Source organism: Aptenodytes patagonicus, chromosome W, assembly GCF_965638725.1.
Source record: "Aptenodytes patagonicus chromosome W, bAptPat1.pri.cur, whole genome shotgun sequence".
Taxonomy (NCBI): Eukaryota; Metazoa; Chordata; class Aves; order Sphenisciformes; family Spheniscidae; genus Aptenodytes; species Aptenodytes patagonicus.
In genome coordinates this window covers 40,898,222-40,924,698 of record NC_134981.1, presented here as the reverse complement: position 1 = coordinate 40,924,698, position 26,477 = coordinate 40,898,222, and the positions used below count along the sequence as shown (strand labels likewise).

Here is a 26,477-nt window from a genome sequence, read left to right as displayed (position 1 = left end):
CCATGCTGTCGCACGCCTGCCCGCTGCCATGCGCCTGCCCACTTGGATATCCTGAAAAGGGAACACCCCCTATTCAGCCGCAGTCTCTCCCTGTCCTTGTGTATCCCTTGTGTATCCCTTGTGTGTCCCTCACTGCTGCTTGCTGCCGCCACTGCTGCTGCTCCTCCTTTAGAGTGCATGATATGATAGTAAAATGGTTTATCTAAACTTGTATGTTTTATTTGTCTTTGTAATTTTTTTGAAGGAATATGTAAAATTGTTTTTTGTCTTCTATTTGTAGACAGGTAATAGACATTAACTTAGTACTATATGATTGCAAATTTTGGAATTCTGTAATTTAATACATATCTTAAATTTCTTCCTTAGTAGGAAAGAAGCTGATGATCCTGTACCATGGAGGATTGCCTTCATACCTCTTCTGAAAACCTTTCCAAATTGGTCAGTTGGGCTCACAGCCATGGGACTATATGCAGTCTTATTCCAAACCTGAAACACTTGCTCTCCGAAAGTTCTCATGGCAACCTGACAGCAATGTGGGGCTGTAGCGCAGGCCATGCATATCACTGGCCACTGACTGCTACTTGTAGGGCTGGGTCTCAGGAAAGAGTGTGTTTCCAGGACAACAGAAGCTTCAATTCAGGCAGTCCCAGCATGGTAGGTGTGCCATTGGAAATGCAGACCAGCCCGGTGGAGCGGTACTCTGGAAGGCCAGAAAAAACAAATATGGATTGTAACAGGACCAGAGATTCCTGTGACTTCTCTTACTGCAGTGAGCCTTCAGAGCTAGGTGAAGCTGTGGAAGAATATGAAGATGAAACTACTCATTTCGACATGGTCTGTGAATCTTCTGTGACTGATGAGGACAATGACTTTGAGCCTCCTCCCCAAAGAGCCCAAAACACCTCCTGGAAAAGAGCTGCAGGAGGTCTCTCTTCAACATCTCTGTCAGGCTCCCAGGCCCAGGTCATCAATGAAAGCAGCAATGATGTGATAGCCAAGAAAATTAAACAGGAGATCTCAGAAGATTATTATATTGTTGCTAATGTGGAACTGACTGGCAGTGTTGATGAGCCTGTGCTCTCCTTGACACAGATGTCAAAGCCCAAGCCTCAGGCTCATTCTGCCCCTACCTACATTGGCTCATTGAAGCCTACTCCCCTTGTAATACCTCCTCCGAGTGCTGATCTAGACTTACAGAACATGTCTGCTTCTTCACCAGTCCTGTCATGGCCTGCTTTTCAGAAGCCCATCAGGGTAACTATGACTCCCGCAGCCAGAGGGTCAGCTAGTAATGCAACCAGCCAGCAGGTAGCCCTTCAGATGCCGGTCAGCAGTTCCAATACCAGCAAACAGATTAGCATTCTTTTGTCAGCCCTGCAGCTCCCTGGGCAAGAAGAGCAAGCTGCCTTAGAAGAAATCCTCCAACCTGTACCAAACCAGGTCCCAGCCTGTGAAGTGACATCCTCCCCTTCTGTGAGTGCAGAACCAGAAGTCAGCTCTAGCCAGCAGCAACCAAACACTGCTCCTGTAAATACCACTGAGGCAACAGCACAATCAATACCAGGTATGATTCCTTGGAACCTGCCCCTGCCCAGCCCCCCCATACACACACACAGACACCCAGGGACTTCACTGCCACCCTAATGGGACATATTTCTAAGCCAGCACCCTCCAAACACCGAATTGGAGCTGAGAAAGTGCAACACCATCCTAGTCACCTTAGTGTTTCTCAAACTGCTTGTTATGATGCTCTGGGTGGGGGTCACAGGATGGTTCAAGGGGCTTGCAAAGTGTTAGGTGTCAGTACTGGGATTATAAAACACAAAATGCCGACTTCGTCTTAGCAGCAGCGAAGCGAAATGCTCATTTGGACCCTCAGTTCTGCATGTCTATGTCCATGACATTACCTCACAGTAGTCCTTTTGTGTAACATCCCTCCCATGGAAATGTCCTTACAAAACTCCAAATAATTTAGACACAATTCTTCTAGGCTAATTCTGAAAGATACAGGATACCAGATATCAGTCTGAATTGCCTGGTAAATATATTTACTCTGTGCTTCTTTAATTTTTTTACACGGATATTACTGTTGTATATACCAGTGGTAGATTATGACATTCTCTGTGCTGAATCTCAAATTTGCAAGTGGGGATGTGTGACTGTGATAAAAGGCAGAATTTGGCTGTGTGTATGTGTGTTACCTTTGTTTTCAACAGATATTAGTTTAAAAAAAAAAAAATCTCCAGTTTATTGTTGCCAGCATTTAACAGCGGGGAAAGACCTATAGCCATCTTACCTTGAAGAGTGCTCTCCTCAGCAATGAGGAACCAAACAAGGTCAGCAGTTATTTCTGCTGAATGTCTTATGAGGATGGACACAGTGTCACACTTACACATTTATACTGTTTCCAGAACTAGCCCTTGTCCAGTAGTTCAGTGTGAGGACAAAGTGAGTTTGTTTCTGGCTGAAAGCCATTGTGTAAACCAATCCTAAAAATCTCCCAGTGCTTCTCACAAAGATAGTGGTGTTATCTCAGTGTGTTACCTAAATTCCAATCTGGTTGATTATGTTTTGAATACTTAAATTTCCTGTGTTGTTCGACATAAGTGCTGTGCATTTCCTGTTCTAACTCTGATATGGTATTGTAATAAGCTGTTATGTACTATCTTGAGAGGTAGCTGCATTTCAGCAAGGATAAAATGATTGACATATACCTAAAACTTGAAACTCATGTCAGTAAAATCTTTTAATTAAACAAAGAATACTGCTGTGGGAAATAAATGTTTGCATTAAAAAAAATCTTTGAGCCACAAACAAGTTCATGTTAGTAAGTGACTGTATTACAAATATATAGTTCTGCACAGCAAATTCTTACAGCTAAAACATAACGTCCAATTAAAGACTAGGGTAGGTTGATTACTCATGTATAGCAATTTCATTAGATTGTCATTTTATATGGCATGGCATCGCCTGAGGGTGGCAATGCTAGTGGGAACATTTACAATGCTCCTGGGAGCACAGAGGGCTCAGGAGCACATCTGAAATGCTTGTACACCAACACACATGGCATGAGAAACAAGCAGGATGACCTGGAAGTGTTGGTCAGCTCCCAGAGCTACGATATCATTGGTATTAGTGAGACTTGGTGGAATGAGCCCCACGACTGGAGTGCTGGGATGGAGGGCTACAGGCTGTTCAGCAGGCAGGGCAGGTGAGGTGGAGGAGTTGCACTGTATGTAAGGGAGAGGTTTGACTGTACAGCCCTTACAGTTAACGATGATGTGGTGGAGAGCCTCCGGGTGAGGATTAGGGGGATGGAAAACAAAGGAGATGTTGTAGTGGGTGTCTACTACCGATTGCCCAGCCAGGATGTTAGCACTGATGAGTTATTCTATAGGCAATTAGGAGAACTCCCTGGATCGGTAGCCCTTGTCCTCATGGGAGATTTCAACTTCCCAGACATCAACTGGGAATACCATACTGCTGTGACAAGCAGGTCTTGGAAATTCTTGAAGTTTGTGGGAGGTAACTTCTTGTCACAGGTACTCAGTGAGCCAACTAGGAAAGATGCCCTCCTAGACTTGCTATTTGTGAATAGAGAAGGACTCGTGGGGGATGTGATGGTAGGTGGCTGTCTTGGCCACAGTGATCATGAAATGGCTGAGTTTAAAATTTTTTGATGTAATGAGAAAAAAGGTCAGCAGACTTGCTACCCTGGACTTCAAGAGAGCAAACTTTAAGCTATTCAGGGAGCTACTTAGCAGTGTCCCCTGGGAATCTGCCTTTGAGGGCTTAGGAGTCCACGAGTGCTGGTCAGCTTTTAAGAACCACGTTTTAGAAGCACAGGAGCAGGCAATCCCATTGTGTCAAAAGTCAAGCAAGCGGGGCAGAAGACCAGCTTGGCTGAACAGGAAACTCCTCGTGAAGATCAAGAGGAAAAAGAAATGGTATGATCTCTGGAAGCAAGGTCAGGCTTTGCACGAACATTACAGAGCTGTGGTTTGAATTTGTATGTTCAGGCACTGTATGCACCATGGGGTTTTATCATAAGAATGTGCCTTAAAAGGTTGAGTTTGATAAGATAGAGGGTTGGGAAGTGAGCATGCTAATTTAGATTGGTACCAAGGTGTTTCAGGAACAGGTTCAGCTAATCATCCAGAATTAGTATCTGAAGATTGAGGGTGGTATAAACAATACAGCAGTTTGATTCATTACCCATTTGCGAGATAATGATCATGAACTGAATGACACGATTATTGTTCCAGTCATGAAATAAGGAAAAACAGGTGTCGTGGTTTAATCTCAGTTGGCAACTAAGCACCACGCAGCCGCTCGCTCACTCCCCCCCGACCCCGGTGGGATGGGGGAGAGAATTGGAAGAGCACAAGTGAGAAAAAACTCGTGGGTTGAGATAAAAACAGTTTAATAATTGAAATAAAATGATAATAATAATAATATGATAATAATAATAATACACAAAGCAAGTGATGCACAGTACAATTGCTCACCACCCGCCGACCGATGCCCAGCCAGTCCCCGAGCAGCGGCCCCCCCCGGCCAGCTTTCCCAGTTTATGTACTGAGCATGACGTCACATGGTATGGAATGTCCCTTTGGCCAGTTTGGCTGTGCCCCCTCCCAGCTTCTTGTGCACCTCCAGCCTTCTCAGTCGGTAGAGCATGGGAAACTAAAAAGTCCTTGGCTAGTGTAAGCATTACCTAGCAACAACTAAAACATCGGTGCGTTATCAACTTTGTTCTCATCCTAAATCCAAAACACTGTACCAGCTACTTGGAAGGAAATTAACTCTATCCCTGCCGGAACCAGGACAACAGGGTACAAATAAGGATAAGTACAATGCAATGGGTGCTGTGATCATCATTTTCCTGCAGTTGGAATTTCCACAAAGGTAAAGTGATGATTCCTCGGGTGCATTCTGGGTTTATTCAGGCCGAAGAATTCGTCCAGGTATGGTTCATTACCTAAAAGAATAATAAAATTATCTGGTCTTGGAAATTGTCCAAGCCTCAGTGATAGTTAGAGGGAGTCCCCATTTAGAAACAGTTTTCCATGCGCCCTTTTCTCGGGGAGTTAGTAAAGTGACAGATATTTTACCCATCGAAGGGTGGTCAATAAGAACAGTGTCACCCTGAGAAAAATGACAGGTTGACAATGAGGGTTTCAAAGGTTTTGTGGGTTGGAGAGCAGGAAAATGAGCTCGTTCTATCAGGCATCTGGTGAGTGTCTGCCAGTTATTTAAGTGTCAAACAGCTTCAGGTAGGGCTTTACCCCATTTTCCTGTATATAAATTTTGCCCTAGAGCTCGTTTTAGTAAACCGTTCCATCTCTCAACCATGCCATTGCTTTGGGGTCTGTAGGGCAGATGGAAAACCCACATGACTCCGTTACATTCACACCATTCTTGTACAATTTTATTTTTGAAATGAGAGCCATCATCAGACTGCACAGAAGAAGGCATGGGAGTATTAGCAAACCACCGATTAAATCCCGCCACAGTGGAAAGACCATCAGCTTTCCTGCAAGGAAAAACTTTCCCTAAGCCTGATATTATTTCAACTTCAGTAAGGATATAAAGCCACCCCTCGGGTGTTCGAGGGAGAGGTCCAATGTAATCAATTTGCCAGGGGACTTTACCGTCTCCTAGATTAGCAAAGGTCTGTCCTTTCTTGCAGTGTTTTTGGATTTCTGCACACATCTCACAGCTGGAAATCAAATCACACGCTTGTCAAGTTGTTAGTGGTCACCCCCTCATATGTGCTTGTTTAAGTAAATCATCTGTGCCAGTATGCCCTAACGAAGTATGCAGCCAGTGGGCTAATCAATTCCATTTAGTAGAATCAGGATCTATAGCAATATTAATTAGAGCTAGTCAGTCAGCTTTAGCATTGAGCTGAGATTCCTTAGTGTTAGCATTTTGGTGGGTGGATACATGCCCTATTTGAAGGGGATGGAACAGAGCTAATATTGGTATAATTTTTCCCAATACATGCGTCCCCAAACTTCTCTTTTCCCTACTTGCCAGTCGTGTCATTGCCAATTTCCAAGCCATTGGATAGCTCCAGCCCATACAGCATAGGAATCAGTATAGACTGTGTTAGCTCTGGCTTCAAAAGCTCGTGTAACATCTAGTAACTCAGCTAATTGGGTGGAACCTTTTATTTCTGCAGTTAACTCTGCTTTCCTATCTGCTGAAATGGCTGCAGCTTTACCAAACCAAATACCATTTTTCAAATGGGAACTTCCATCTGTAAACCATACTCCTAAAGTATTACTGGGATCAAAAGCGGGGGCATCTTGTATAGGAGTGGATGGTGCATCCCTCTCATATTCCTGAGACAGTCCTATTCGAGTTATGGTTTCAGGGAGGGCCCTTCCTGAACAATCATTTCCTGGGAGGATGGCATGATGATGGATATAAAGTGCCCACTGTTGAATGGTAGACTTCTGGGCCACCCCCAAGGGTAATTCTCATCCTTCAATAATAACTTTAAGAATAGGAAGAGGGGTATGTAAAGTGACTGTATGATTTATAGTAAGGTTTTCTGTTTCCTTAAGAGCAGTATAAGCAGCCATAAGCACCTTTTCATATGAGGTATAATTATGTTGGGAACCTTGCCAACTATGTGACCCAAATTTAATAGGGTAGGGGCACTGAGCACCACCTTCTTGCCATAGGCCATATCCGTGACCATGTTCTCCCACTGTGAGATGTAAATGAAATGGAGCAGTAGGATGAATGGGACCTAATGATTGGTATATCTGAACTTCCTCCACTAGAGTGCGCAGTGCGGCTTCATGACTGGAAGTCCATTCCCAGATTTGATTTTTCTTAAGTAAATTATACAGTGGTAGAATGTGCTGGTTTTGGCTGGGGTAGAGTTAATTTTCTTCATAGTAGCTAGTATGGGGCTATGCTTTGGATTTGTGCTGGAAGCAGTGTTGATAACACACCAATGTTTTAGTTATTTCTGAGCAGTGCTTACACAGAGTCAAGGCCTTTTCTGCTTCTCATACTGCCCCACCAGCAAGTAGGCTGGGGGTGCACAAGAAGTTGGGAGGGGACACAGCCGGGACAGCTGACCCCAACTGACCAAAGGGATATCCCATACCATATGACGTCATGCTCAGCATATAAAGCTGGGGGAAGAAGAAGGAAGGGGGGGACATTGAGAGTGATGGCGTTTGTCTTCCCAAGTAACCGTTCCGCATGATGGAGCCCTGCTTTCCTGGAGATGGCTGAATACCTGCCTGCCAATGGGAAGTAGTGAATGAATTCCTTGTTTTGCTTTGCTTGCGTGTGCGGCTTTTGCTTTACCTATTAAACTGTCTTTATCTCAACCCACGAGTTTTCTCATTTTTACATCTTCCGATGCTTAGTTGCCGGCTGGGGTTAAACCACGACATGGAGCCATTTGTGCAAACAATGGAATATGATCCCTCCAAAACCCTAGTGAGCCTAAACACTCTTGCAAAGATTTCTTGTCTTCGGGGGAAGACATCTTTAGTAAGGTATCAAGTGTTGAGGTTGGAACTGACTACCCCCTATGTATCTGGTCCCCAAAAAAGTGATCTCCTGACTGGGGCCCTGTCATTTTTTGGATGGTATTTCCAGTCCTAATTGAGTTAGGTGTTCCCAAACTTTTGTAGCAGCTTCATGGACTGTTTCTTCAGTAGGGTCTCCTATTGAAATATCATTGATATACTGCAATAAAGTTATATCAGGGGGTAATGGGCAGTTGCGTAATTCTTTAGCTAGGGTGGAATGAGCTATAGTGGGGGAGTGTTTAAATCACTGAGGGAGCCAAGTAAAAGTATATTGCAAATCCTTCCAAGTAAAGGCAAACCGTTCCTTATCCTCAGGTTCGATGGGTACCATAAAAAACATCTTTAACATCTAAAGTAGCCATCCAGGGAAAAGCATTGTTTTCTAATTCTTGAACTATATCCAGGATTGAAGGTACTGCAGCAGTTAATGGCCCTGTGTGGCTATTCAAGCCACAATAGTCTCTTGTGACTTGCCACTTTCCATTAGGTTTCTTAACAGGCCATAATGGAGAATTAAAAGGCGAGTTTTTCTTCTATGATACTGTGTTTGAGAAGATCTTGAATTAAAGCAGTTACAGGTTTGTGTGCCTCAGAGGGTATGGAATACTGTTTAGTGTGAGTAATGGTAGAGGGTGGTAAAGCTGGAGCAGTTTGTAAAAGATTTATTGCTGTGGGCTTTGGCAATGTTTCTTCATCAATTTTTCCGATAGCCCATTTAGTGTTACACTGTACCCAGCTTTTGCCTTGCAGAATATCCATTCCTAGTATATTTAGGTTTCCTAATAGCATCTGATATTGTCTGGGACAACCAAAAGGAAGTTCCAATTTTACTTTAACAATTGGATAAGGAACCACCACTCCATTCACCGCAGTTACTAATATTTTCTGATGTTTCAGAGGAATGGCTCCAGGACATGATTCTGCTTTAATTGTGGACAGTTGTGTTCCAATATCTATGAGCAAATCAGTTTTTAATTTATCATTTACTATGACCCACAGTCCTCGGGTAGCAGAAGGTAGGGCCACTTGTACCTCTGCCAGTCCGAGCCCCTTGTCTAGTTTCCCCGATACTGTTTTTTGATAGGAGACAAGTCAGGATATTTTTGTGGTTGGAAGGGATTTCCCTGTATAGGAGGAGCACTAGGCAAAAATGTAGATGACTTTTTCTCCTTTCCTCTTTCTTTCACTAGCCATTTTAGTTTTTCGGTAGGCAAACCATGGAGCAATTTGCAGCTGCACCCTAGATTTATGCAGGCACACCGCCACTTGTTTCACTCAGATCGCTCACTTTCAGTTTGTTTAAGACTTTCAGTTTGTTTAGAAAGTCTCCTAGTGGCATTAGATTGTTTATTCAAATTGGCCTGATGGTTGTGTGAAGTACTGGTTTGACTTTCAGGTGGGACCAAGGCAGTTGGGACCCTGTGTCGCTCCCTTCGCATGGGGGACTCAGGACTTAGTTCCTGCATTTCCGTAGCAGTTTGTAGGAGCGCTTGTGAAAAAGGAGTTTCTGCAGGCAAACCCTGGCGTATTTGCATAAAGACTAATTTCCCCGATCCTTTAGCTCCTTTCCCAACAGGTCGTAAATGAGAGGATGTAGCAGGAATGTCCCAAGGACTAGGTTCGTCACCTGCAGCTTTGGCTGGATGTAATAAGGTTACAGTAGCTGCTTGTAATAATGCTTCCTGCAATTCATCGAAACCCTGCCAAGGAATTGTAGATTCCATAAGGTTGGGGTAACATTGCTTCTGATGGTGAGAAAAATTCCAGGACCTAAATCTAAGTTGGCAGACAGAGGTATTCCTGCTGCTTTATTATGCCAGAGGCAGTACAACCATTTAACTATTGACTCTCCAGGTCACTTTTGGAATGTTATCTGAAGTTTTTGCAAATCATCTGTACTAAAGTCTCGAACTTTAGTAGTATCCCTTCTCTGAGGATTATCCCCTTGTGGGTCATCAGTAATGATTTCTTGTTTAATCAAGGGTCATATGAGTACGGAATCGATTACTTCCCCACACTTTACTCATGTAGCTTGCTTGACTGTGGCACGTTTCACACTCATGAGTGACCTGTGTGATGGCCTCCATGGTCAGGTCCACCCCTCCATCACGAGCCCATCTGTATGTTGCATCTCTCCCTAGATGTCCCAATGTTTCATGGGCCCATTGAGCTACAAATAGCTCACCCTTATGCTCCGAGTCCAGGTCCACCTGAGCCACTTCAATTTTGACAGCCTTGTTCACCTATTCATTGTTTCAATGTTCTTCAGCGGGGAGGCTTTTGGGCATGTGAGCACCTACATGACGTACCTTTAGAGCGATATTTTCTACCCGGGCAGCGATGTCCTGCCACAATGCAGCAGCCCAGATGGGTTTACCCCTGCGCTGCCAATTGGTCTTCTTCCACTGCTGTAGCCACCCCCGTAGGGCATTAGCCACCATCCAGGAGTCAGTATAGAGAGAGAGTACTGGCCACTTTTCTCGTTCAGCAATCTCTAGGGCTAGTTGGATGGCTTTCACTTCTGCAAACTGACTTGACTCACCTTCTCCTTCAGTGGCTTCAACGACTTCTCATGTGGGACTCCACACAGCAGCTTTCCACTTCCTATGGTTTCCTACAGCATTACAGGATCCATTGGTAAACAAAGCATAATGCCTTTCATCGTCTGATAACTCATTATATGGTGGTGCCTCTTGGGCACGAGCCACCTCCTCAGGCGATGCTTCAGAATCTCTGCCTTCTGGCCAGTCCATGATCTCTTCCAGGATTCCTGGGTGGGTGGGTTTCCCCAGTCGAGCTCATTGCGTGATCAGCGCTACCCACTTACTCCATGTAGCACTGGTTGCGTGATGTGTAGAGGGGATGGTTCCTTTGAACATCCAGTGTAGCATGGGCAATCGCAGTGCCAAGAGGAGATATGCTTCTCTACCAACAACTTCTGAAGTGGCTTGAACCCCCTCATATGCTGCCAGTATCACTTTTTCAGACAGGGTGTAGTGCGTGTAGTTATCCTTGATACCCCCGGCTCCAAAACCTAGAGGTCGATATTAAGTTTCTCCTGATGTTTTCTGCCAGAGGCTCCAGGTGAGGCCATGCTCCCCAGCTGCAGTGTAGAGTACATTTTGCACAGCTGGTCCTGTACAGATGGGCCCAAGAGCTACCGCACGAGCTATCTCCTGCTTGATCTGTTCAAAGGCTTGTTGCTGCTCAAGGCCCCACTCAAAAAAGTTCTTCTTTCGGGTCACTTGATGGAGAGGGCTCACAAGCTGACTATAACCTGGAATATGCATTCACCAGAATCCCACAAGGCCTAGGAAAGCTTCTGTTTCTGTTGTGGTTTAACCTCAGTCGGCAACTGAGTACCATACAGCTGCTCGCTCACTCCTCCCCCCCTCCTCCCCCAGTGGGATGAGGGAGACAATTGGAAGAGTAGAAGTGAGAAAAACTCGTGGGTTGAGATAAAAACAGTTTAATAATTGAAATAAAATGATAATAACAATAACAATAATAATATAATAATAATAATAATACACAAAGTAAGTGATGCACAGTGCAATTGCTCACCACCCGCCAACTGATGCCCAGCCAGTACCCAAGCAGCGGCCCCCCCAGCCAGCTTTCCCCAGTTTATGTACTGAGCATGACGTCACATGGTATGGAATGTTTCTTTGGCCAGTTTGGCTGTGCACCCCTTCAAGCTTCTTGTGCACCTCCAGCCTTCTCAGTCGGTAGAGCATGGGAAGCTGAAAAGTCCTTGACTTAATGTAACCACTACTTAGCAACAACTAAAACATTGGTGTGTTATCAACATTGTTCTCGTCCTAAATCCAAACCACAGCACTGTACCAGCTACTAAGAAGGAAATTAACTCTACCCCTGCCGAAACCAGGACAATATCCACCCCTTATTCTATACCATCTACGTCATGCTCAAGTCTCATACTTTCCAGTACAATCACCACCCCTTTTCCTGTTTTGTTTTTTTTTTTATATACACACACACACACAGAGATATCATTCCCATCTTGCTGATTACTCCTTGGCTCTCCAGTCGACGAATCAGCTCATGGATGGGAACCATGGAGTCTCGGTTGGTGCGATATTGCCGCTGGTGCACTGTGGTGGTAGCATTTGGCACTTGTTGGTCTTCGACCTTCAGTAACCCCACAACAGAGGGGTCCTCCGAAAGACCAGGCAAGGTGGACAGCTGTTTAATTTCTTCCGTCTCCAAGGCAGCTATACCAAAAGCCCACCGGTACCCTTTTGGGTCCTTGAAATACCCTCTCCTGAGGTAGTCTATGCCAAGGATGCACGGAGCCTCTGGGCCAGTCACAATGGGGTGCTTCTGCCACCCATTCCCAGTTAGGCTCACTTCAGCCTCCAATACAGTTAGCTGTTGGGATCCCCCCGTCACCCCAGAAATACAGATGGGTTCTGCCCCTTTGTAGCTTGATGGCATTAGGGTACACTGTGCACCGGTGTCTACCAGAGCCTTATACTTCTGTGGGTCTGACGTGCCAGGCCACTGAATCCACACAGTCCAGTAAACCCGGTTGTCCCTTTCCTCCCCCTGGCTGGAGGCAGGGCCCCTCTAATCCTCATCACAGTACTCATTTCTCATTTCTTGTACGTACGAGTCAGAAGTTTCTTCATTAAGATCAGGAGTAAGATCAGCCCTTCTACTCTCTCTGGGGAACTGCCCGCTGGAAACTGGAGCAGCAATTTTCCTGGAAGAACCTCTTTCTGTGATTGTTTTCCCTTGCAATTCACGTACCCGTGCCCCTAGGGCTGCAGTAGGTTTTCCATCCCACTTCCTCATGTCCTCTCCGTGGTCACGCAGGTAAAACCATAGGGTGCCCCGTGGTGTGTACCCTTTATATTCTCTCTCTTGAGCAAAAGAACGCTTACTTCTAATAGCCGAGATACTGGTCCGTACAGGTGAGGAGTAGGACCTATCCTCTCTGAGTTGCTGGATCTCCCGGGACAGTTTTTCGGACAGTTTCTCCACAGCCGAGACGAGGGAGGAAGAAAGACTTTCCTCGTATTGCCGGAGTTGACCAGCCAATTCATCCACTGTTTGTTCCTCTCCATCTTTCCAGGTCATCACTGCCAATGAATTGGCATATGACGATGGTGAGCTCCTTATAAACTTCCGCCACATGGGTCGTGTGCACTTGACTTCGTCTGGATCTTTGGATAGTTGTTCATTGTTCAGGTCACCATAAATCACCTCCAGCACAGCTAATTCTCTCAGAAACTGGATACCCTTCTCCATGGTGGCCCACTTGCTTGGGCGACATATGACATCTTCCTTAAAGGGATACCTTTCCTTCACGCTTGACAAGAGTCGCCTCCAAAGGCTGAGGACTCGTGTCCCTTTTCCAATTGCTTTGTCAATGCCCCCTTCCCTAGAAAGGGATCCCAGCTGCTTGGCTTCCCTACCCTCTAATTCCAGGCTACTGGCCCCATTACCCCAGCATCGGAGCAGCCAGGTGACAATATGCTCACCTGGACGACGGCTAAAATCTTTTCGTATATCTCGCAGCTCACTCAGGGATAGAGATCAGGTGGTCACTGCCTCGTTTATGAGTTCTTCCTCTTCCTCCTCCCCGATCAGCGGCCGGCTCTCCTCCTCCCGTTCTCGTGATGGCCCTTCTCCAGGGTATTCGTACAGTTCTTCCTCTGGCTCCCTTTTAGAAGAAGTTTCTTCCTCCCTTACTAAACGAGCCGACTTCCGCTTCCAAGATTTCTTCTTGTGTATAGGGGCAACTGATACCGGCACAGGTTGGCTCTTTGGTTCAGCCGCAGGGCCTGTTGCCGGGGTCTGAGTGGCTGCACGGCCTGTTGCCGGGGTCTGAGAGGCCGCAGTGCATGTCATTTTATCATCAGATCCAGAGACCTTCTCTTCCCTTTGAGGGCACTGAATGGTGTTGAACAGGGCTCGGTAGGCATGGGCCAGGCCCCAGCACGTTGCAATGATCTGCATCTCTCTGGAGTTTCCAGGGTGACAGCATACTTTTTCCAAATATTCTACTAACTTTTCAGGATTCTGCAGTTGCTCAGGGGTGAAGTTCCAAAACACTGGGGGTGCCCATTGGCCTAGGTGCTTGCCCATCTTATCCCACACACCCTGCCACTCATAATTATTCAGCCTTGGGGCAGATCTCTGGATGATATTCTTAAATTGCTTATTAACTTTAGACAAAACCGAAACAATATTCTAAAGAAATACCAATAGAAGTATCTTAACTACCCAAGGCTGTTCAAAATACTGAAAAGTTACTGTAATGAAGGAGGAAACATCACAGAAGAAGGTAGTGACACTGCCATTCTGTATTTTCTCCGTAAAATCTCTCAGAAAAGTTACTGCAATTGCTAGTTATCTCCACGAAGTGGTATCCATAGTAATGTATCCATAGCAATGAAGCAATGGCTTCATTGCGAAATTCACATACCAAATTAAGACCAAGGTCAATATTCTAAAAACAAACCTCACAAGCGAGACATCACTAATCACTGCAGACAACAGCAAACTGCAAAACCCAACACCAATCTTTAACATGTACAGCAAAAAAACGAGCACGATGCAGATTAGACCAATCAATATCGAGAACAGAGAAACCAACATTGTGACCCACAACTGTTAACAGATATAAGTTCCTTAATACACTCCGGTTAATCTGTTGTTATCTCAAACCCTTCGTGCCCCACGTTGGGCACCAAAAAGGACTGTTGTGGTTTAACCTCAGTCGGCAACTGAGTACCATGCAGCCGCTCGCTCACTCCCCCCTGACCCCGGTGGGATGGGGGAGAGAATTGGAAGAGCACAAGTTAGAAAAACTCGTGGGTTGAGATAAAAACAGTTTAATAATTGAAATAAAAGAATAATAACAATAATAATAATAATACACAAAGCAAGTGATGCACAGTACAATTGCTCACCACCCGCCGACCGATGCCCAGCCAGTCCCCGAGCAGCGGCCCCCCCCGGCCAGCTTTCCCCAGTTTATGTACTGAGCATGACGTCACATGGTATGGAATGTCCCTTTGGCCAGTTTGGCTGTGCCCCCTCCCAGCTTCTTGTGCACCTCCAGCCTTCTCAGTAGGTAGTGCATAGGAAACTGAAAAGTCCTTGACTTAGTGTAACCACTATTTAGCAACAACTAAAACATCGGTGCGTTATCAACTTTGTTCTCATCCTAAATCCAAAACACTGTACCAGCTACTAGGAAGGAAATTAACTCTATCCCTGACGAAACCAGGACAGTTTCTTTCTTGTTAGCTGGTGGGGACATAGTTGTTGTCTTGTTGATCACATCCATAGGGACATGACGACGTCCATCTTGCCATTTTATTCCTAAAAACTGGATCTCCTGTGCAGGCCCTTTGACCTTGCTTCTTTTTATGGCAAAACCATCTTTCAGAAGAATCTGAATCACTCTTTTTCCCTTCTCAGATACTTCTTCTGCCCTGTTGCCCCACATGATGATGTCATCAATGTATTGCAGATGTTCAGGGGCATCACCCTTTTCCAGTGCAGTTTGGATCAGTCCATGACAAATGGTAGTACTCTGCTTCCACCCCTGGGGCAGTCGATTCCAGGTGTACTGGACACCCCTCCATGTGAAAGCAAACTGTGGCCTGCATTCTGCTGCCAAAGGGATTGGAAAAAACACATTGGCAATGTCAATGATAGCATACCACTTGGCTGCCTTTGACTCCAGTTTGTATTGGAGCTCTAGCATGTCTGGTACAGCAGCACTCAGCGGTGGCGTGACTTCATTCAGGCCATGATAGTCTACTGTTAACCTCCACCCTCCGTCAGACTTTTGCACTGGCCATATGGGACTATTAAAGGGTGAATGAGTCTTGCTGATCACTCCTTGGCTCTCCAAGTGATGAATCAGCTCATGGATGGCAGCCAGGGAGTCTCAGTTGGTGCGATATTGCCGCTGGTGCACCGTCCTGGTAGCAATTGGCACCTGCTGTTCTTCAACTCGCAGCAATCCCATAATGAAGGGATCTTCCGAGGGGCCAGGCAGGGTAGACAGCTGGTTGATCTTCTCTGTGTTCACAGTGGCTATATGAAAAGCCAATCGGTACCCCTTTGGGTCCTTGAAGTACCCTCTACTGAGGTAGTCTATGCCAAGCATACAAGGGGCCTCTGGGCCGGTCACAATGGGGTGCTTTTCCCACTTGTCCCCTGTTAAGCTCACCTCAGCCTCCAATACAGACAACTGTTGGCATCCCCCTGTCACTCCAGAGATCCAGATGGGTTCCGTGCCCCATTACCCTGATGACCCCAGCATACACCGTGCACCAGTGTCTACCAAAGCCTTATACTTTTGTGGGTCTGATGTGCCAGGCCATTGAATCCACACAGTCCAGTATACCCAGTGTCCTCGTTTCGGCAGGGATAGAGTTAATTTCCTTTCTAGTAGCTGGTACAGTGTTTTGGATTTAGGATGAGAACAAAGTTGATAACGCACCGGTGTTTTAGTTGTTGCTAGGTAATGCTTACACTAGCCAAGGACTTTTTAGTTTCCCATGCTCTACTGACTGAGAAGGCTGGAGGTGCACAAGAAGCTGGGAGGGGGCACAGCCAAACTGGCCAAAGGGACATTCCATACCATGTGACGTCATGCTCAGTACATAAACTGGGGAAAGCTGGCCGGGGGGGCCGCTGCTCGGGGACTGGCTGGGCATCGGTCAGCGGGTGGTGAGCAATTGTACTGTGCATCACTTGTTTTGTGTATTATTATTATCATATTATTATTATTATCATTTTATTTCAATTATTAAACTGTTTTTATCTCAACCCACGAGTTTTTCTAACTTGTGCTCTTCCAATTCTCTCCCCCATCCCACCGGGTGGGGGGGAGTGAGCGAGCGGCTGCGTGGTGCTTAGTTGCCGACTGAAATTAAACCACGACACCCAGTCATCCCTTTCCTCCTCCTGGCTGAAGGCAGGCACCCTCTATTCCTGTTCCTGGTCAGAGTATTCACTGTCTGACCCTTGCAGTTCCAGACCAGAGGTCTCCTCACTAGGATGAAGGGAGGTGATCTCAGTCCTTCTTCTATGTCTGGGAGATCACTGATTGCCTTCTTGTGTCTCTACAGCAGCTAAGCTGACAGCCTTCTTGAGTGGCCCCTTCTTAGCAGCTGTCTTCCCCCTCAGTTCGCATACACGGGCTTCCTGCTTAAAGGTGGGTTCACCATCCCACTTCCTCATATCCTCCCTCTGGTCACGCAAAAAGAACCAGAGGGTGCCATGCAGCATGCGCCTGGGGCTCCCTTTCCCTCTGAGCAAGGCAGGACGGGACTGACTTCTTGGGGCACTCCTGACAGCCAATGCGCTGGCCCGTAGGGATGAGGAGGGACAGAGATTTTCTTCAAAGCTTTGGAACCAGGAAGATGCTTTCTCCACAGTTGGTGTATCCATATCCGGGCAATACATTGTTGCCAAGCTGTTAGAATATGACGCTGGGGCATTTTGAATCACCTTCCTTCACATGGCCCATGTGCACAGGATGTCATCCGGACCTTTGGAGACCTCATCGTTGTCTAGGTCACTGTAGATGTCTTCCAGCACCGCTAATTCTCTCAGGTACTGGATGCCTTCCTCAGCGGTAGACCAATTTCCTGGGTAGTTCACAATATCTTTGAACAGATATCTTGCCCTCACACTTGACAGGAGCCGTCTCCAGAGACTGCAAACTGCTGCCTCTTTTCCAATTCCTCTCTCGATTCCCCGGTTCCTAGCAAGGGATCCCAGCTGTTGGGCTTCCTTATCTTCCAATTGCTGACTGTTGGCCCCGCTATCCCAGCATCGGAGTAGCCAAGCAGCAATCCACTCACCTGGCTGGCGGTTGTAATCTTTCCACATGTCTCAAAGTTCTGATGAGGTCAGGGACTGGGTAGTTTCCGCTTCCTGTCTGATTTCTCTCACTCCTTCCTCCCATTTCTTTGCCGAAGGACCAGCTTCTTGATCAAACCTTTCCTCTTCTTCCTCCTCCCTTACTAATTGATGATATGGACCCGTTGACCTCCTTGTCCACTGTTTCTTTTTCACTACTGGGGCAATTACTGTAGTTGTTGTTTGGGTCCCTATCTCAACCATGGTGTCATCAGATGCAGTTTGGGTCCCTGTCTCTACTATCATGTCCTCAGATGCAGTTTGCATCCCGGTCTCAGTCAAGGTCTTCTCAGAGGTGGTTTGGGTCCCTGCCTTAACCACAGTCCTCTGATACTACTGAAGTGTGGCTCTATAGGCACAGGCCAAGCCTCAGTACAGTGCTAGAAGCTGCTGGTTTTCATTGGGGTAGGCAAGGCACCCTTCTATCACGTGGAATGTCAGTTTACCAGGATTACTTGCCTGTTCAGGTGTAAAATCCCAAGCTATGGGAGGTGATAACCGCCCTAGGCACCTGCCCAAATCCTTCCACACACCCTGCCACCCAGGGACTGTCTGCCTCGGGGCACATTTAGTATGGCCTCACCCAAAAGTTGTCTCCTCTTATGCCAGGATGACACCAGATTCCACATACTTGATAATAAGCTGACTGTGTTAATTAGTAGTATTAAACAGCTCACGTAAGGGTGAACAAGGACCTCGGGAGCCTGCATAATAAAACCACCCATATCAGTCCCGGTCAGGAAGCGGGAGGTGTATTCCCTCATCCTCTCCAAAAGATAGCTCCCCCAGCACAGTAAGGGCATCAATGCCAGGGCAAAGCGCACAGCCATTGTTTGTACTAATATATTCCCAAGCTCAGCTCAGAGAAAAGCTGTACATTCAGGAAACTCCGTGACCCGCACAGAAGCTTGCAACTTAATAACTACTATAGCCATAGCACGCTTAATAAAAAACTGCCGTTGCCTCGGGCCCTACATTGGGTGACAAAGAAAGGACTGTGGTGGGTTGACCTTGGCTGCCTACCAGGTGCCCACCAAGCTGCTCTATCACTCCCCCTCCTCAGCAGGATAGGGGGGAGAAAATATGATGAAAAAGAACTCGTGGATCAAGATAAAGGCAGTTTAATAAAGAAAAGGCAAAGGCCGCACACAGAAGGAAAGGAAAAGAAAAGATTTATTCTTTACTTCCCATCAGCAGGCGATGTCCAGCCACTTCCCAGGAAGTAGGGCTTCAGTACGCGTAGCGGTTGCTCTGGAAGAGAAATGCCTTAATAACAAATACCCCCTCTCCTCCTCCTTTCTCTTAGCTTTTATTGCTGAGCAGACATCATATGGTACGGAATATCCCTTTGGTCAGTTTGGGTCAGCTGTCCTGGCTATGTCCCCTCCCAAATTCTTGCCCACCCCCAGCCTACTGGTCTTTGGGGGAGGGGCGGTGTTGGAGAGACAGCCTTGATGCTGTGGGAGCACTGCTCAGCAGTAGCCAAAACATTGGTGTGTTATCAACACCTTTCTAGCTACAACTACAAAGCACAGCACTATGAGGGCTGCTATGGGAAAAGTTAACTCCATCCCAATCAGACCCAATACAGTTCTGCTAATATTGGCTAACATCAGTGGACTGTGGCTTTATTGTGTTTTTCTGTGTGATGCTTATTTGGACAGAAATAAATTCATTTTAGGAAATAATTTACCAATTTGGGTCACCAAAGATAGGATCCCAAGGCATAATTAGATGCCTCTATTTAACTGTTCTGATTTCCACAGATACTAACCCATATCAGTTTCTCCTAAACTGAGTTGTGAGTAATATATGTGCTGAAAACGTTAGTTTTTATGTAGGGCTGTATCCACTATCTGAAGGTCTGCCTGCATCAAAGCCTCTGCCATAGCAGGGGCAGCTGCTCCAAAACCTGCCAGGGAAACTGCCCTGTGGTGTATCATCACCACAAGTGAAAACCAGATTTTCCCCCTGGTCTCTGGGGCCTGGGATTCCTGAAGGCCAGTTTTGCCAGTAAAGACTGAAATTCATACTAAATTCATACCTCAGCCTTTTCCATGTCCTGTGTCACCAGGGCCCCTGCCCCATTCAGCAATGGGCCCACATTTTCCCTATTCTGCCTTTTGTCGCCTATGTACTTACAGAAGCCCTTCTTGTTGCCATTGACATCCCTGGCCAGATTCAATTCCATTTGGGCTTTATCTTTCCTAACCTCATCCCTGCACGCTCAGAGAATGTTTCTGTCTTCCTCCCAGGTTACTCATCCTTGCTTCCACCATCTGTATGCTTCCTTTTTGTGTTTGGGTTTGGCCAGGAGCTCCTCGTTCATCCACACAGGCCTCCTGGCATTTTTGCCTGACTTCCTACTCCTTGAGATTGGAGGTGATCCTTGAATATTAACCAGATTTCATGGGTCCCTCTTCCCTCCAGGGCCTTTTCCCACAGGACTCTTCCAAGCAGATCTTTGAAGATGCCAAAGTCTATTCTCCTGAAATCCAGGGTTGTGATTCTGCTTTTTGTTCTCCTCCCTCCTCTCGGGATCCTGAACTCCGCTATCTCATGATCGCTGCAGCCAAGGCTGCCTTCAACCTTCAGATCCCCAACGAGCCCCTCCTTGTTGGCGAGTATGACATCCAGCAAAGCACCTCTCCTCGTTGGCTCCTCTATCACTTGGGTCAGGAAGTTGTCATCTACGCAGTCCAGGAACCTCCCTGGATTGCTTATGCCCTGCTGTATTGTCCCTCCAGCAGATATCAGGGTTGTTGAAGACCCCCATAAGGACCAGGACCTCTGAACATGCAGCTGCTCCTAGCTGTCTGTAGAGGGCCTGATCCACTTGTTCTTCCTAGTCAGGTAGCCTGTAGCAGACATTGACTAGAACATCACCCTTACCTGTCTTCTCTTTATTCCTGACCCATTTAGGATCACTACAGGTGTTTTGTGTTTACATCACAGAAACTCTTCATTTGTTTGCTGGCATTGTGTACTCTTCATATAAGGAGTCTTATTTATCACTAGAATTTACACACACACACACACACACACACCCCAACCAAAATTTGAAAAAATAAACAATATCCTTCTCCTTTCCTTACCCCTCATTTTTCCTCCCATATATGTGGTGGGATTATTTTGTTCTGTGGAGGGAAACTTAACAGTAGTATGTGGAAGGGGAGTTTTCTTTCTCCTATTAATTTTATATTTAGGAATTCAGACTTTCTCAACAGAGGATGGGCAGATTCCTGGTTATTTAAGGATGTGATATGTATTTTTTATTCTTTAAACAAGTAAAGCATTTTTTAAATTTAATACAGGAAATGCAGATTTTATTCTAGGAAGGAGTGCTTGCCAACTTGGAAATACTTAAAGTATCAGGTATCTCTCATAATTAGAAAGTGAACTTTTAACTCCTTTGGAAAAGTTAAAAGCAAAGTAAACCCTCTTATACATTGGACAATGTAAAAGAGAATTTTTCCTTTTGGAAACTGTCTTACCACTGCAAGCTGAAAACTTTAGTTGCTACTTTCTTTAGAGGAAAGCTATCTTTCTTTTGGTGCCTATTCATTTTAGTGTTTATTTGGTTGCTGGTTTTTAAATGTTGTCTTCCGAAGTATTAAATAGTGTGCATGTGTGTGAGGGTTTTTTTTTAAAGCCAGATATGAAATTCTTGTTCTCCGATTTGCTTTATGATTCAGAAGAGTAATTGGCTACCAATAAAGTCAAATCCTTAAGATGATGTGTGTTAGAAGAAAATATATCATGCTGGATCCAACAGCCCGAGAGAGGTGAGGCTGCTGCCGCTCCATGTCCCCAGGTCCAATCAGTAACGAGACTGAAGGCGTATTCCCAGCAGGCACACCCACACAGAGCACACATATATACATGGCCAGCCACAAAGAGCAACACAGACAGACACTCAGAACACTCACGCAAACACAGACAGCGCCAACGGCCTCATCCTGCTCTCCTCTCTGGCTGAGCAAGATGGAGGTCCACTAGTGAGAACATATATACATATATACAAGGTGGATCCCTCCAGAAGCTGGGCTCAGACACTCGGTCTGCCCAGTAGCTGCCAGCTGTGCATGCATAATGGTTTGTACTAACAACTGGAGTAGGGCTGTGGCCTCGGGGGCTCATATGTCCAGGAGCCAGCAACTGAGGAGACTGGGATCCAGGGCCCCTCTCCCATCATTCCTAGTTTAAAGCCCTCCTTACCAGGTCAGAGGCACCCTAGCATACCAATTTCCCAGAAAGGCTTTTGGGGATTCCTCCATAATGGTGCCTTGTAGGTACTTCCTTGCTTACGTGCAAATGCTGGACGTGACGCTGCTTGAGTCCTGTTTTTTTGATTTTGTGATCCCTTCCTGTCACATTACTCCAGGCCCTTTGCTTATCAACCCTGTCTGACACTCCCTCACAGGGCTGCTAGTAACTCTCTCCCTCCCCCATCGTTCCTAGTTTAAAGCCCTCCTTACCAGGTTAGCCATCCTACTGGCAAAGATACCTTTGCCCCGCTTAGTGAGGTCGATCCCACCTCTCCCAAGCAGACGCTGATCTGCAAACTGGGTCCCATGGTCATAGAAACTGAAACCCTGTTGCTGACACCAGTTCCAGAACCAATTGTTGACATGCATTATCAGTGCCCTCCTCCTCACACCCTTTCCCCTCACCGGCAGGATTGAGAAGAACGCCACCTGGGCCCTCATGCCCTTAACTGCCACCTCCAGAGCTCTGTAGTCACTTTTGATACTCTCCAGGTTGCCCCTGGCAGTATCATTGGTGCCCACATGGAAGAACAGCAGCGGGTAGTAGTCAGAGGGCCAGACAAACTTAGGCAGTCCCTCCACAACATCCCAGATCCAGGCCCCCAGCCAGCAGCAAACCTCTCTTGTTGATAGGTCAGGTAGGCAGATGGGAGCCTCTGTCCCCTGCAGCAGGGAGTCACCCACTACTATCACTCGCTGCTTCTTCCTGGTGGTCTTGCATGGTTTAGGGTGAGGTGGCCCAGATCCTTTGCTTGAAAGCACATCTGGCTTCTCTTCACCTTTGAGGGTGGTGAACCTATTTTGTAGCTGTAAGCCCTTAGGTGGGGCAGAAGCCTTCCTCTTGGTGCCACAAGTCCCCAGCTTCCATCCTTCCCGTTCTCCAGAGGTTGCACTTACCTTAGTACTAGGGGTGGACACTGCCTGTGTCTCTACTGCAGTTAGGGTCTGGGGCTCTTCAAGCTGTCGTGTCTCAGAGAAGATCCCGTCTATCTCCCTTTCATCTTCTCTGATGCTGCGCAGCCTGCTTACTTCCTCCCATAACTCCTCCACTTAGTAACACAGCTCCTCCAAGACAGCACACCTCCTGCAGGACAGAGGGCCATCTCTCCTGGCCTCAGAGAGAGGCTCCAGGCACTCCCTGCAACCTGGAAATCACGGGGCTGTATCCGCTATCTGAAGGTCTGCCTGCATCAAAGCCTCTGCCATAGCAGGGGCAGCTGCTCCAAAACCTGCCAGGGAAACTGCCCTGTGGTGTATCATCACCACAAGTGAAAACACTTACGCTGGTTTGAATTAAAAGGAAAACCCCTTCTTTGCAACTTTTTGTATAAGCTGCTGCACTGGGCGTGGCTTTTATAGAGGCCTCTGCCTGGCACTTGCTAAGCAGGTGCTTGACCCTCCCTAATCAGGGTGTAGCTGCAACAAAGGCTCCAGGCACCCTGGGTCAAGGGCGGCTGACCAAGCTTGTTAGAAGCTGCTAGAGCTTCCTTGGGTCCACACCCTTTTAGCTCCCCTTACCTTGTCCTTACCTGACAGCAGCAGGAAACCTCAAGTTTCTTAGAGGTTTCATAGGAGTTCCCTGATGATCCTGTCCCCAGAAGATCTAGAAGCTCCCAAAGAAAAATGCAGAGATTGCTGCACAAACTGCTACATCTGTTTTCTGCTTCTGTTAGCTGTGTCTCCCCTTCCTCCTTCTTTTCCCTGACTGCCGAGAGTGATGTCATATGGTGTGGAATATCCCTTTGGTCATTTTGGGGTCAGCTGTCCCCTCCCAACTTCTTGTGCACCCTCAGCTTACTTGCTGGTGGGGCAGAGTGAGAAATAGAAAAGGCCTTGACACTGTGCCAGCACTGTTCAGTAATAGCTAAAACATCGGTGTGTTATCAACACTGTTTCCATCACAAATCCAAAACATAGCACCATTCAAGCTACTATGAAGAAAATTCTCTCTATCCCAGCCAAAACAAGAACAATCTCTGCCCTTTATTCCGTATGTCCTGGTTTCGGCAGGGATAGAGTTAATTTCTTTTCTAGTAGCTGGTACAGTGTTTTGGATTTAGGATGAGAACAAAGTTGATAACGCACCGATGTTTTAGTTGTTGCTAGGTAATGCTTACACTAGCCAAGGACTTTTCAGCTTCCCATGTTCTACCGACTGAGAAGGCTGGAGGTGCACAAGAAGCTGGGAGGGGGCACAGCCAAACTGGCCAAAGGGACATTCCATACCATGTGACGTCATGCTCAGTACATAAACTGGGGAAAGCTGGCCGGGGGGGGCCGCTGCTCGGGGACTGGCTGGGCATCGGTCGGCGGGTGGTGAGCAATTGTACTGTGCATCACTTGCTTTGTGTATTATTATTATTATTATTATCATATTATTATTATTATCATTTTATTTCAATTATTAAACTGTTTTTATCTCAACCCACGAGTTTTTCTAACTTGTGCTCTTCCAATTCTCTCCCCCATCCCACCGGGTGGCGGGGGGAATGAGCGAGCGGCTGCGTGGTGCTTAGTTGCCGACTGAAGTTAAACCACGACAGTCCTTTTTGGCGCCCAACGTGGGGCTCGAAGGGTTTGAGATAATAACAGGTTAACCGGAGCGTATTAAAGAACTTATATCTGTTAGTAGTTGTGGGTCACAATGTTGGTTTCTCTGTTCTCGATATTGATTTGTATAATCTGCATCGCGCTCTTTTTCCTGCTGTACATGTTAAAGATTGGTGTTGGGTTTTGCAGTTTGCTGTGGTCTGCAGTGAATAGTAATGTCTCGCTTGTGAGGTTTGTTTTTAGAACATTGACCTTGACGTTAGTGTGGTATGTAAACTTCGCAATGAAGCCGTTACTGTACCACGGAGATCATTTCGTGGAGACAACTAGCAATTGCAGTAACTTTTCTGAGAGTTTTTTTACGGAGGAAATACAGAATGGCAGGGTCACTACCTTCTTCTATAATGTTTCCTCCTTCATTACAGTAACTTTTCAGTATTTTGAACATCCTTGGGCAGTTAAGATACTTCTATTAATACTTCTTGGGAATACTGTTTCGGTTTTGTCTAAAGTTGGTAAGCAATTTAAGAATATCATCCAGAGATCTGCCCCAAGGCTGAATAATTATGAGTGGCAGGGTGTGTGGGACAAGATGGGCAAGTACCTAGGCCAATGGGCACCCCCAGTGTTTTGGAACTTCACCCCTGAGCAACTGCAGAATCCTGAAAAGTTAGTAGAATATTTGGACAAAGTATGCTGTCACCCTGGCAACTCCAGAGAGATGCAGCTCATTGCAACGTGCTGGGGCCTGGCCCATGCCTACCGAGCCCTGTTCAACACCATTCAGTGCCCTCAAAGGGAAGGGAAGGTCTCTGGCTCTGACAGTAAAACGACACGCACTGCGGCCACTCAGACCCGGGCAACGCGCCCTGTGGCCACTCCGACCCCAGCGACAGGCCGTGCAGCCACTCAGACCCCGGCAACAGGCCCTGCGGCCACTCAAACCCGGGCAACACGCACTACGGCCACTCCAACCCCAGCGACATGCACTGCAGCCACTCAGACCCCGGCGACATGCACTGCGGCCACTCAGACCCCGGCGACATGCACTGCGGCCACGCTAATCCCGGCGACATGCACTGCAGCCACTCAGACCCCGGCGACATGCACTGCGGCCACTCAGACCCTGGCGACATGCACTGAGGCCACTCAGACCCTGGCGACATGCACTGCGGTCACTCAGACCCCGGCAACAGGCCCTGCGGCCACTCAGACTCCGGTGACATGCACGTGCACTGTGGCCACTCCAACCCCAGCAACAGGCCCTACGGCCACTCAGACTCCAGTGACATGCACTTGCACTGTGGCCACTCCAACCCCGGCGACAGGCCCTGCGGCCACTCAGACTCCGGTGACATGCACTTGCACTGTGGCCACTCCAACCCCGGCGACAGGCCCTGCGGCCACTCAGACTCTGGTGACATGCACTTGCACTGCGGCCACTCCAACCCCGGCGACATGCACTGCGACCACTCCAACCCCGGCAACAGGCCCTGTGGCTGAACCAAAGAACCAGCCTGTGCCGGTATCAGTCGCCCCTGTACACAAGAAGAAATTTTGGAAGCGGAAGTCGGCTCGTTTAGTAAGGGAGGAAGAAGCTTCTTCTAAAAGGGAACCGGAGGAAGAACTGTACGAGTACCCTGGAGAAGGGCCATCACGAGAACGGGAGGAGGAGAGCCGGCCGCTGATCGGGGAGGAGGAAGAGGAAGAACTCATAAACGAGGCAGTGACCACCCGATCTCTATCCCTGAGTGAGCTGCGAGATATACGAAAAGATTTCAGCCGTTGTCCAGGTGAGCATATTGTCACCTGGCTGCTCCGATGCTGGGATAATGGGGCCAGTAGCCTGGAATTAGAGGGTAGGGAAGCCAAGCAGCTGGGATCCCTTTCTAGGGAAGGGGGCATTGATAAAGCAATTGGAAAAGGGACACGTATCCTCAGCCTTTGGAGGCGACTCTTGTCAAGCGTGAAGGAAAGGTATCCCTTTAAGGAAGATGTCATATGTCGCCCAAGCAAGTGGGCCACCATGGAGAAGGGTATCCAGTTTCTGAGAGAATTAGCTGTGCTGGAGGTGATTTATGGTGACCTGAACAATGAACAACTATCCAAAGATCCAGACGAAGTCAAGTGCACACGACCCATGTGGCGGAAGTTTATAAGGAGCTCACCATCGTCATAC

The 26,477-nt window shown here is 47.0% G+C and overlaps 1 protein-coding gene across 2 annotated transcripts in view; it reads left to right on the top strand.

The window, feature by feature from the left end:
* The first annotated feature begins 393 nt into the window (after positions 1-393).
* The window catches only part of LOC143171941 (uncharacterized protein KIAA1958-like), a 45,169-nt gene continuing 19,085 nt past the window's right edge, over positions 394-26,477 (top strand). Inside the window, exons 1-2 of one of the 2 annotated variants that reach the window (XM_076361128.1) lie at positions 394-1,564; positions 25,809-25,829. In XM_076361128.1, coding sequence (XP_076217243.1) covers positions 394-1,564; positions 25,809-25,829 — 1,192 coding nt within the window. The remainder of the gene's footprint in view (positions 1,565-25,808; positions 25,830-26,477) is intronic. The other variant, XM_076361126.1, reaches the window with a different exon arrangement.